At 48.3% G+C, this 12,334-nt stretch overlaps 1 protein-coding gene across 4 annotated transcripts in view; it reads right to left on the bottom strand.

The window, feature by feature from the left end:
* The window catches only part of MAPK4 (mitogen-activated protein kinase 4), a 46,420-nt gene that overhangs the window by 9,785 nt on the left and 24,301 nt on the right, over window positions 1-12,334 (bottom strand). For all 4 annotated transcript variants that reach the window (XM_037374222.1, XM_037374224.1, XM_037374225.1 and 1 more), the window contains one exon: window positions 4,502-4,646. In XM_037374222.1, coding sequence (XP_037230119.1) covers window positions 4,502-4,646 — 145 coding nt within the window. The remainder of the gene's footprint in view (window positions 1-4,501; window positions 4,647-12,334) is intronic.

Here is a 12,334-nt window from a genome sequence, read left to right as displayed (position 1 = left end):
AGGGAAGGTGGAGAGGCCACCTCATAGGGGATGGTAGAAACCATTGCTGGCTTGACATCCTCAGGCCATCCTGTCCCTTTGGAGGTCCCTGGCACTTCACGTGGGCTGCCCTCCCCAGCTCAGAGCTTCTGTGGGTCTGCAGGGGGTTTCCAGACTCACATCCCTGGAGCTGACCCCAAACACACCCATTCTGGGCAAGGTAGGTCCAAACATCAAGGTTGGGAAAGAGTCACCGTCCATCATAGCCTCATCACTCCAACAAGGTTTGGTTCAATGCAGTCGTGGCCATTTTCACCCCAAATGGCAGAGCTCTGGGCCAAGACATGGCAATGAACTTGGACAACCCCAAAGCAACATTGACATTAGCACAGCTGATCACCATTGCACCACACATCTGCTCAGAACAAAGCCTCAGAAGAAGACAGAGCAATAGGAAAAGCAAAAAAACACAGAGGGACATCCTCTCAGTATCAACCCTAGGCAAATTAATTCACTTTCCTACAGAAAAACTAATTTTAGGTCATTTAGAGGCTCACAGCATGGCTCCAGGAGAAACTAAAGATGACCATCAGGAAACAAACACCTTGTTAGTCAGGCTAATTCCCAAATTTCTATCAAAATTACAGGGTATTAAAGGTTGCAAAGGCTTCATGGCTGTTATCCTCTCAGTGCAGCTCCAGCCACTGCTCACTGAAGGTAAATGGCAGCTGAAAGGTACCATGTTTAGTCATATAAAGGAGCTGCTAATGCAGTGCTGGAAGGCTTGATTATGGCTCTCAGGAACCCAGTGCTCCACCATTATCCTCCATTTATGTAATTCCTAGGGACCTTCTGGAGGCATTAATATCTGAAAAGAAAAACGCAAACTACAGACAGAATAAGCACAACGAGCTGTCGTTACCCAAGGAGAGAACGAGGAGCTCTGCATCAAGTGCTGGAAAACAAAAGCCTTCCTTGGGCTTGCAACCAAGTCCTGGGTAAGCGCTCAAGCCCTGCTGGTAAATCCTCTGGGAGCAAGTACTGATCCCATGGGAAAAGCCACCATGCCACCTCCCAGCTCCTGGTCACAGGCGCAGCCCCACTGGTGAACCTCACAGAAATCCACGCAGACAGGCAACTTTTCTTTTTCTCTTATTTTCTCTTGCTTCCACTGGCCATGCTTTCAGATAAGCATCAGCAGCAGAGAGCAGAAAAGTGGCTGGAGGGAGCTGCAGCCGCGCAGTTACGGTCTTCCCCACACTGCCCGTGGTGGGGACCTCTCCAAAAGTCTGTGAACCAGATTTTTGCTGTTGGAGACCTGCTACGCTCCGTTATCCAAACTTCTTGTGGCCTCCCGGGGCTCTGCCAAACCCAAAGCTGCTCCTGCCACCGCACCCCCCAGAGAATGGGCTGCAGGGAGGGCAAGGGTGCTGTGGTCCCTCTTGACTGGGTATTATTAACTGGTGTAAGAGAGTGAAAGCAGTGAGTGACATCTATTCCTAATAACCAATCACCTTAATTTAACTGCGTTGCTTAACCACTCCAGATAGACTACTGAGTTAATTATATTGATTTATGCTAAGCACTCAAATTGTACTGCTGACGCATACTCAAAAAACAATTTATCCAGCGTAAGGCAATTACAAGAGGTTTGCAACTTTCTGGAAACTACACTGCTGTTATTTCCCACAAGGTGTTTGCTAGTGACCCAGGACTCTCTGAAAGCCTCGTCCTGCAGTGACAGGGGCTGCAGATGGCCAGGGGCAAACTCTTTCCAAGAGAAGAGGAGAAGAGCAAAAGCAAAAGATGAATGCATGCTGTCATGGAAATGTTTGCCAGTTTTAGCTCTTCTGAGGGGTTGGATTTTATTCTCCTCCTCTCTGGACACCAGAAGATGAAAGATGGTACGTGGCACGGGGACAGCACAGGCACACTGCCCCACTGCCAAGGCTCCCACCCTGGCCCTTCTTTATTTACTGCTACGAGGGGAGAACAGGAAAACAGGGCACAGGACCAGGACCTTCGCATAACAACTGTACAGAGTATTTTTAAAGCAACCTGGAAGGAGTATCTATTTTGAGCCTCGGTTTTGATCCCCATCCTTTAAGTATCCTGCCATCATCTGGGGACGTATTAAGTGGTTGCACAGGGCTGGAAAACAGAGAAGCAGGGATGCTCACAGCACACGTCTGGCTAAGCCCAGTCTGTGACCTGCCAAGTCCCATCTCCTGATCTTTTAACCTGCTGCAGACTCTTAGGAAGCAACCTGCAAAGTAGGTTCCCATATGGCTGCTCTGGGGCACCCTGCCTGGGCAGCAAGGACGGGATTGACCTCACTTGTAGCCAGGTCTAACACCAGCATGGGCATTTCAGTGTGTTCTCCAGATGAGCAGAATTGGAAAAATAACTATTTCCAAGGCACAGTCAATCTCATGTAAGACAGACAGCTAACAGAGGCCGGATGAACACATCCTGGAGCTGCCTTTGCCTCTGCCTTGACCATGAATGGAGCTTTAAGGACCAGCTCGGATGCATAGGTGACAGACAGCTGGTGTCAGCCAATGTAACTTCTACCCTGGGGTCCACAAACAGTGACAAACCCAAACTGGGGCTGAGACGTGGTTAAGCAAGTTTGAAAAGCCAGCACAAAGATGAGTGCTTGGGTGCTATGGTAGCAATTGCCTGAAAAAGACCTGGACAAGTCAAGTCTTGTTTTGCTGTTTGACATGAGGAACAAGTACAGGAGAACAGAAATTGACTTAAGAGTCCAGGAGGATTTGCCTGGGGCTCCAGCTACACCCAGTTTAATACAAGGCAGTGCACTGCTCTGGTCTTGTGCAACTCCTGCAGGACCAGGACTGCCATCTGCGCTGGGGTTTGCTTCTGCTGTGCTGGTTTACCTGCAGCTAGTTTGGGTCCAGTGCCCTGGACAGGCATCATCCAGTTTGCTTCCACCCAAAAAGCTTGGAGACTCTTCCACAGCACAAACCACAGCTTAGCAAGGGGAGGCGTCTGGCAGAGCTGCCTCAGGAGCTCACTCACGTGCAGCATCTCCCAGTGAGACCAGAAAATACCCTGCACCTGCAGGGAACAAGTGTCATGTGGAGATGTCCCTGCTCCTGGAATATATCCCGAGGTAGCAGGAGCAGCCAGGTCTGATGTACAATTTCCAGAGCCGACATCCCTGGACTTGAAAATTTTGGGGAGAGGAAACCGAGGACAAGAGGAAGGAAGGAAAGTGAGGCAATTACAACGATCTTTTCAAAATTATACTGACTGTTTAATTTTCAGCTTTCACAAAAGAAATATGGAAGTTGTAAGTGGGAGTAGGGAGGGAGCAACAGAGCAGCTGCAATCAAGCACCGGCTGCAGAACTCCATGATGCACTGAAATGTTTGTGAAGAAAATGTCCTTCTCTATTATTAATGGGTCTAATTATTTATTTACACAACTCTGCGAACAGCTGCTCACAAAATGCGTTAAACCTTGTCATTCAAAACACTGATGGGAGATGAAGAGACAACCAAGGAGGAGCATTGCTGCAGACCTTGGGCAGGGCAGCAGCTTGTTCAACAGGCAGAGTGCCGCTGCTTCATTCCTGAATGAATGGTTCTGCACCCCAGCCTGGGAAGCCCAGCTTTGCTCCTGACAGTAGTGCTTTTGGAATTGTATTAAATAAAAATTTGCTTTTCAAGAACATCAGAGTGGAGCTTCAAATGCTGCACTGGTAATTATGCACTCCTTGCCTCCTTGCACTGCGCCTTTACAACTCCAATACCCACTTCATAGAACAATCCTGGAAATGGCTGAAAATAGGTAGTGGCATTCAAATGTCTTCCCTCACAAAAAAAAAAATTACCTTGAAGACACCAATCATGATTCACATGATCCACACCATAGAGTACAAATCTCCTGGGACAGGGCCACGTTATCTCCTGTCCGTATACTCCACCCTATTATATATTTTTAGAATCCTCCCTCACAACAAAAAGCTCTTATTTTCTGTTGGAAACTCAGAAACAGAAAAAAAATGTTGTTATTTCATCAGAATTGTTCTTTCTTTGGCGTTTTGCTTTCGGCAGGAGACCATCCCTGCCTACTGAGGCTCAGCACAAAGGCACCGTCGACCCTGGCCAGCCTCAGACACCCCACCAGCCGGTGGCTTCCCACTGGGTGCCATCGCACCCAATCCACCACACGTCCTTCCCAGACAAGCATAAGACAGCTGAGTGAAAATCAAGATGGCAACTCTTCTTCCATCCCTAAAGGCCTGCCTGTACCAGAGGAGTTTGCACCAACCAAGGGACCCTCTAATAGGAGGGGCTGTCCAAGTGAAGTCTGCTCTGCAGACAGCTCTCATGTCTAATAACCAACCATAGGATCCCTGCAGCGATGCTGCAAGTATAGCTGTGGCTGGCAAGGAGAGGGGAATTCCCTCTGCCACGCTAGAAAGCCTTAGAATCAGGTAGCAAGGAAGGAGGGAGGAAAGAAACAAATGAATCAATGGGAAACAGAAACCTACCAGCAAAGAGCATCCTTCCGGTCAGCATCTCGGCCAGGATGCAGCCAGCCGCCCACATGTCGATGGCTTTGGTGTAGTTGTTTGGCGAGAGAAGGAGGCGGGGGGAGCGATACCATTTCGTTACTAAGCCTTCAGAAAGGTAACCCTGAAAGAGCAGAGAGAGAGAGGTCAGCAGCCTTGCAGAACTCCACTCCTCCCTGCTCAGCCCTCGCTGCCCGCTGTGGTCCCACCATCAGATCCCTGCAGAGAAACCTGCCCACCATGCTCGTGCTGCACTGATGGCAGACTGTGGTTGTATTATCTTGCAGGAAGCAAAGACACAAGACACACACCATTGGAAACAGAGATGCTTCAGTGCTCCAGGAGGCAAAGCACTTGCTGCTCCCAAAAAACTTATTTGCCCTTTGTCACCGCGGTAGTGAAACACCTTCTGCACAAGGACAGGTGGCTTTAATAGCACAGATTTGCAGATTGTACCTGCAAAAGTTACTTCAGGTCACTGTTAGAACATTTACACCTATAATATAAACCCCAGTTCCACCATCTGAGACACGTTGTTTAATTATTTTGCTGGGTCACAGCTATAACACAGTAGTGCTTGAAGGAAACTTTTCCCAGCTCGGTACCCCAAGCGCAGTGCTTAGATTTCCAAAAGTTACCGGTTTGCATCTTCTGCTGATTCCATCTCTAGTTAATCCTGCATCCATAGTCCCTCCGTAGCTACCTAAACTGCTGGTAACAGCAAGCTACGCACTGCTGAGTTCCCATGGATCCAACTCCCAGCACTGATGCTGAAAATTAATTTTTAAGTGGCAGGAGCTCCCAGGGGAGCCCACATGGCTGTGCACAAACCCGCAGCGAGCGCTGCAGGGGGATGTAAGACGGGAGCAGAGGTGCTACGGGGAGCACGCAGGGCTCCTGAGCGGGCAGCACCCAGAGGATTTGCTCAGCAGGATCCGGCCTCTCACAGAAGCCAGGCGAGTTCACCCCACCTGCATCCTTGGGATGCTGCTGCACTGAACCCCACTTTGGTCTGGGGCGTGTGCTGGGGATTGCAGATGAGCCCATGCAGCGTCTCATGGGGGTGAGATGTGAGATATGGTAATAAAGAGGAAAATGAAAGAACGGGCAGAAAAACAGATTTAGGGAGGGATATCACTACCATGTGGAAGGAAAGCCTCCTGGAGCAGCAGATGTCTCAAAGCATTGCCGAGTGGGTAACACAGCCCCACAATAGTTCCCAGCCAAGAATCTTGAAAATAAGATGCCGTGGGATAAGCAGGAATGCCCGTTTGGGGATTAGCTAGCTGATGCAGAGCTAGTAAACCCTGCCCTTTCTGCACCGAGCCCGAGTCTTGCCTAATAAATCGCCTCCCTCCCTCACCACCCAGCTGCTGGTGCCCTGGCGTTGCCTCCAGCAGCCAGGCGGTGTGGGGCAGGTCCTCGTCCTCCAACCTACGTTGCTTACAGTGAGGATGGTCAGTTGGGATGCTTGACTTGGTTTTAAAGGAGATGCCCTCAGCAGCACCTCGTGGGACAAAGCCAGAGTGCAATCGTCTCTTTGGACCGCAGCCCTTCCGCACTCAGCAGCTCCCGCCGAAATCAAGGTGATGTGTTCAATCCTGCAAATAACGTTGGCATCACAAGGGATGTCCCAGTGCTCCCCACTTCACCTGCCAGCCAAGCTCCGGATGCATGGGTGCCACGTCGGGGCTGGACATGAATGGTTATTTCATCAGGATAATGCTGGAATATTCATAAGTGGCATTTTCTATATTAAATATAATGCATTAACAGAAGAAGATTGAAAGGAAGTAGAACAGTTAAATAAAATGAAATTATAAAGTTGAATTGCATTTAAATGCCATGAAGCATTTAGAGAATATCAAAATGCAACGACAGCGAGAATACAGTTCATGTAAAAACTCTGTTAAAAATTCCATCCTAACTGATGTAGTTTCATAATCTGTTTTCAGTTGCAATATAAGTGCAGATGCAGTTATGCTATATAACATTTCCCACGATCTTATAGGATACATCTCTCAGCCTAAACATGAGCACAGTGCACTACCACAAACACTACAAGGTTTATAATGCTCTTCTTCCCCCAATGCAGGGTGGTTTTTTTTTTCAATTTCCAAATGCTCAAGCCGTCAAGCTTTTAATCGTAAAGAGGTTGCTTTTAAGAGAATATTTTAATTTTGGTCTTCTTAATATAAGTTGTAATGGAGACTGATTAGCTGAGAAGTTTCATTCAATGCTGTTATTTTTTTGCTAATGCTACCGAATCAGAAGCAGCACAAAAGCCCCAGGCGTTACCCGATCAGACTGCCACTTTTCAGCTACTGCAATTATTCCCAGCGATGGAGATGCTGGAATTTACTGGAAAATCCTAAGGAAATAAAATTTGGGGATAGTGATCCAGGGCAATTCACAGCTAGAGCAATTCCTTCCCTTTCCCAGCAAAGGAATACCACTCTCCTTACAGATTTAACCCTTGGTTCATATATTTCTCCCCTCTGACAGCAAGATGGATTTGAGTTCTCGGGGGTATGCACACCATGCAAAATGTATGAGCAACATACTGCAAATATCTGTATGTTGCGACAAGCCAAACCTTTTCTTCGACAGGCATCTCTCACGCATCAGAGTAAATTCCTTGCAAAAAACCTCCCTGGATATTTTGGACACATCTTCAACCCCTCCCCTGCCATGCAAGGTTACAGGTAGTAATTAATTGGCAGCGCTTCTCATTGTGCTTCCCTCGTCTGTTACTCATCACCATGTACTTGACTGTTGTCTCCCTGCCTTCATCAGCTGAATAACTCAGACCATTGGGTCACCCACCGCCAAGTGCAGGAAGGACCCATGGAGGGGAGCAACCTACAGCTGCTCCCCATCCCACTGACTCGTGGACCGTACAGCCGGACCCCCCCCCCCCCCCCCCCCCCCCCTTCTTCCCATGGCATTCTGCTGCTGGGCTCTGGGTTATACCTTCTCTTTCTCAGTGGGGAAATACTGGGAAGTGTTGAGAGGTTTGAAAATCAAGACTTTTCCAACCTGGCCTAAGTTCCTCTGGTTGGAGTGGCTTGGGCAGCATAGCACCCCAGTCATGATCTGCTTAGACAGCCCCAGTGCCTATGCCTGCTCTTCCTCCACAGTGGCTAAAAACATGGACTAGACCTTTATTTTTATGAAATATGTAAAGTAAGTTCCTGTCCTACCACCTGCAGGGAGTAATTACAGTCCTGTGGACTATCAAGTCCTATGGAGAAATACCACCAGAGCTTTGGGAGCCGGAATTATGCAGTTGCCAGCACAGCTGCAGGATGCTTGGGGAAGGATCCACCTAAACCTGGGTTAGGTACGGGCTTACGGTTCCAAGACTTACATGAGGGCAGCAGCCACACCAGAATGGAGAGCCTGAGCCCTTCCAGCCATTCCCTATGCAAGGCATGGGCTTTAGCACAAGAATTTCACCATTTATGTAGATTCAACCAGACAGAAAGACCAAGAGCAGAAGCATATTAATTAGTTCTAATTAAGATGGAACATAAATCTTCATGACAATATCCTGTAGATTCAGCACAGCCCTTTCTGAAGAACCACCAGGATCTCTTTAAAAACCAATATAACAGAGTTAATTTAAAAACAGAAGTAGTTTCAAGTCCCGGGCTTGCTCTCAAGCCCTCCCACGCATTTTTTTTGCTATTTTCAAGTATCATTTTCCTGCTCCCCCTCTGCTCCTGTGGCATGTGCAGGAACAGCTCAGGCAATCTATAAAGGTGATGAATTCACTATAGGTAGGGTAAGCGTCAGGTTGTACCAAACAGCACAGCAAGGAAACTGAAAAGCAAAGAAAAATGAATGCTTTTTCTAGTCTTTACACAACATGGATTGTGTGTGTTGCTTGTAGCAGCAGCAGGAGACATAATTCTGGGTGGGTGCTGCTGCATTCTGGTGTCACACTGGACCACCTGCATCCCAAGCAGCAGAGGGAAGCTGGCATGGCAAGGCAGCGCGTGGGGAGCACAGCAAGACCTGCCAGTGCTCCAAAACAACCAGTGCCCAAGCCTAGAGCACCTTCTTGGAGGTGGATGAACCAAGGGCAGGTCTGCTCGAGGTAGACACTAAAATTCAGGATCCCACCCACTGCAAACCAAACAGCCCCAAATGCTGCAGCCCAAAGCTTTTCCCAAGGGTATTTCACACCAAAACTAATTTTCCCGCACACAAAAAGCCACAGAGGTGCAGACTAGGTGGCCACAAACTGGAAATTCAGCAGGACCAAGCCACAGCCCATGTATCCACACCTCTGTCTACAGCCATGAACAGGATTTTTGGTGCTGCACCTGTAGAATCTAGGTCAGGTCCTGGTGCAGACAGCTGCAGTGCCAAGGGGGAGATTCCAAAACAGCAACAATCCCAAGCTTTTGGAATAATCCTGTCACAGCAGCAGGCTGCTGCCTCTTCACAGCACGGTTTTTAACCTTATTTTTTTAAAGGCAGGTAGAGCAGTTCTAGGAGGGGCTGAGAAAGATGCAGGTTTGCAGGAACATTGCTCCATAATAAAATAATGAAACCGCCGTTGTGCATGGCTCCAGCAACGTGACATGTGTTCTCATAGTTTTGGGATGACAGAGTGCATTTGTTCCAGGACCACAGACGATTACATGCTTCATCAGAGGACAGAGAAGGAGAATAACCCGGTCAGGGTCACAGTGGGGAGGCTCAGCGCTGGCTGCATGGGGCCACAGGCAGCTGCCCAAGGGCTGAACATGGAAGGTGGTCCCTTCCAGGGGGGAAGTACAGAGCAACATCCTACACCCTCACCTTCTTTGAAGACCTCCTCATGATGACAGACCTGGGAATTTTACTATTTTACTGGATGAAGTGGAGGCTGTTATGTTTGCACTGGTCAGCAAGGATAAAACAAAGGGAGGACTTCAAAGGTTTGAAGATGTTCTGGAAACTATTTACCACAAAATCTCTCCCTAAAGGGGCTGCTGCACCCTCCTTAGCATGGAACTTCTGCCAATTTATTCTGAAATTAATGTTTCCAACAGACGAAGAGAGAGAAGGTCCCCTGGCATGCCCATGCAGATGCACCCAAGTGTTTTGGGGCACCAGGCAGAGCCACCAGTAGAGATAATCTGACTATCTTGTACAACATGGGCAGGCTAAGGAGTGTCCCACTTTGCTGTCTCATCACCCAAGTAAAGAGATTCAGCAAGCCTCCAAGTCCCCATACGGCAGGTATTTCTGTTGTCTTCTCCAGACAGGACCACCCAATGCAATGGCTCCTCTCTGACCAGCACCAGGCAACACACCACATGGTAGGTGTAGCCAGGGCTCAGTCTGCCCTCCAAAACACTTACTGTTTTTAAATCTAGACATTCATTGGCGTTTATTCTAATTTGTAATGCTTGACTTTGCTGTCTCCCTGCTCTCCCATCCCTCGGGCCCATCACAAGCTGAGGATGGTCAAGGGAGGGCAACATTTCACTTTTACATCCCTCTCTCCTCCAAACTTGGGGCAGATCACATAGGGTACTCTCATCTGCAGCCAAAGATATTTATCGGGGCATAAGAGTGGCAACGGATGGATAGATGGGCAGCTAAACACACGTAGGCAGCCTCTGAAGAATTGCAGGCAGGCGTTGGACCATGGCGGGAAGGCAGCAAGGTGTGGGGCAGGCAGGACCATGAGGCTGCAGATGGAGGGGGCACTGCAAAGTGCTCTGATGGCAAAGGCGAGATGCTTGCACTCAGTAAGGAGGTGGTTTAGGAGAAGGGAAACACTTGGCTTTGACCGTTTATTATGTTATAAGGATAAGGACCTCATGAAGGTCAGAGCTGCCCTTATCTTCATCTCCAACACTGTTGCACTCACCATTTGGGTACCAAGCCACACGGCAAAGTGTTCAGACCACAAACAGCAGCAACCCAGGAAAAAGGGATTAATGTGGAGATGTTCTAAAGGGATAGACAGCAGGATTAGCAAACTCCTGGGGATAAAGAGTAGTAAGAAGGAAAAGAAAGAAGCCTGCATGGCTGGACGGTGAGAGCATCGAGGAAGAGACAGGGTGACAGAGTGAGGGGGACGTACAGGATCATCTCCCAAAGGAGACGCTAGACTTGACATTCTGTGCCCTAAAGATATGTTTGCAAGTACGTGAGCACCCAGGGAGCTTAGAATAGTGTTTATCTAATACAGGGCTAAAAGTTAAGCCATCAGGTCTAAGTAGCCTGTGAAGGTGTGGACCCAGATCTGGATATGACCTCGGCAGCCTGAAATTCATCTCGTTTGTTACAGGGAAGTTTCAAACGAACGGATGCCCCCATGCTGTGCTTACCACAAGGAGAAATGGATCCGAGCAGCAAACACCGGCCAAATGGTGGGAGAAACTCAGGAGAAGCTGCTCTGCTTCAAAGCTGGTGAAGGCCAACACTCTGTTGTGGTCCCAGGGCATCTCCCAGAATTGGAGACCTCTCCTTTTCCCATCAAATTATCCTAATTAAATGGTTGTCTGTTGCAGGCCATGTCAACAAGACACATTGCCAAGGACGGACTATTATTTAGGTGGCACATGTATTTCTAAACTGTGTTTAAAACCCTGCTCACCATCTACCGCAGTTATTATTTGCCATTTTAACACTCAGGAGGATGGTTTGGGATTTGAGAAACATCAGGTCAGAAAAGCTGTGACCTTTTAGATGAATAACAACACACAACCTCAATTTTTTGTGTTAGCAGAACCCAGCCATCAGACTAAGCACAAAACGTCTCAAGGGCAAAAAAATCTAAGCATGTAAGACAACCCTTCCTCACTGCAAAGGCTTGTAACAAAACATTATGCTAGAGATGTAGCTCTGCAGTGCCTTCAGAGATTTGGATGTCTGGGCGATTTCAGCAATTAATTACCCAGGGAGCAGGATTTCATCTGCTTTTGAGCAGCTCTACACCAAAATTCAGGGTGTAAGGATCCCTGCACTGCCCAATGCTGGTCAGCAGCAGTGTAGAGGCTCTGCAGCTTCAGAGCACGGGGCAAGGAGCTTATAAATCTGTATGAGCCCTTGAAGAAAGCGGAGGCTGAAAGAGAAATACAAAAGGAATTGATTTTTCTGAGTCATCTGAGAAGACCTGGCAACCAAAGGCAGGACTAACCCAAGCCCCATACAAGCCCTCCTGCTGCACCTCTGTCTTTGCAGTGCCCATCACCCAGCTTCAGCAAACACAGTCTTTCCCATCACCAGAATTTACAAATAACTGACATTATTTGTGGTGCTGGATGCTCACCACAGCTGCCATTTTCAGCTCTGCTCAGGAGCGGTACCCAGGTCTCTGCACAGTGGGGATCTGCTGGTTTTTTTGCACTGGTGCTCCAGCCTCCCACCCCTGGGAGGAATCACGATGCTCAAGCAACAGCATCTCACAAAGTTACGTCCCACCATGAAGCTACAGCCTTTGTCAGCTCTTTCCCACTGCTCTGGCTGGTATTAGGGATGAAGAATTGCTTAGAAATAACAGTAATTACGCAGCAGACATGGACAGACAACTCCTACCGTGATCCTGCAGTCTCTGACAAGATGATGCTCCTTAAATCAGTGACATTCTGAGTTCACATAGCACGGCTTTGCAGGTGTTTTCTCCAGGAGTTACCCTCCCTTGGGAAAAGTGTCTGAATGTACTTGACTTTAAAAAACAAAACCAACCAAAACCCACATGCTTAAAAAGCCAGGAGCCTCTTCCTGAGCTAGGTAATAAACAACCGGTGAGAAAGGAAGCACAGGATGGGCAGGCAGCAGTGACAAGGACCCCACACACACACC

The sequence above is a fragment of the Falco rusticolus genome, chromosome Z, assembly GCF_015220075.1.
Source record: "Falco rusticolus isolate bFalRus1 chromosome Z, bFalRus1.pri, whole genome shotgun sequence".
NCBI lineage: Eukaryota > Metazoa > Chordata > Aves > Falconiformes > Falconidae > Falco > Falco rusticolus.
Note: the sequence above shows the minus strand (reverse complement) of the source record. Positions and strands in the feature narration are given on the sequence as shown.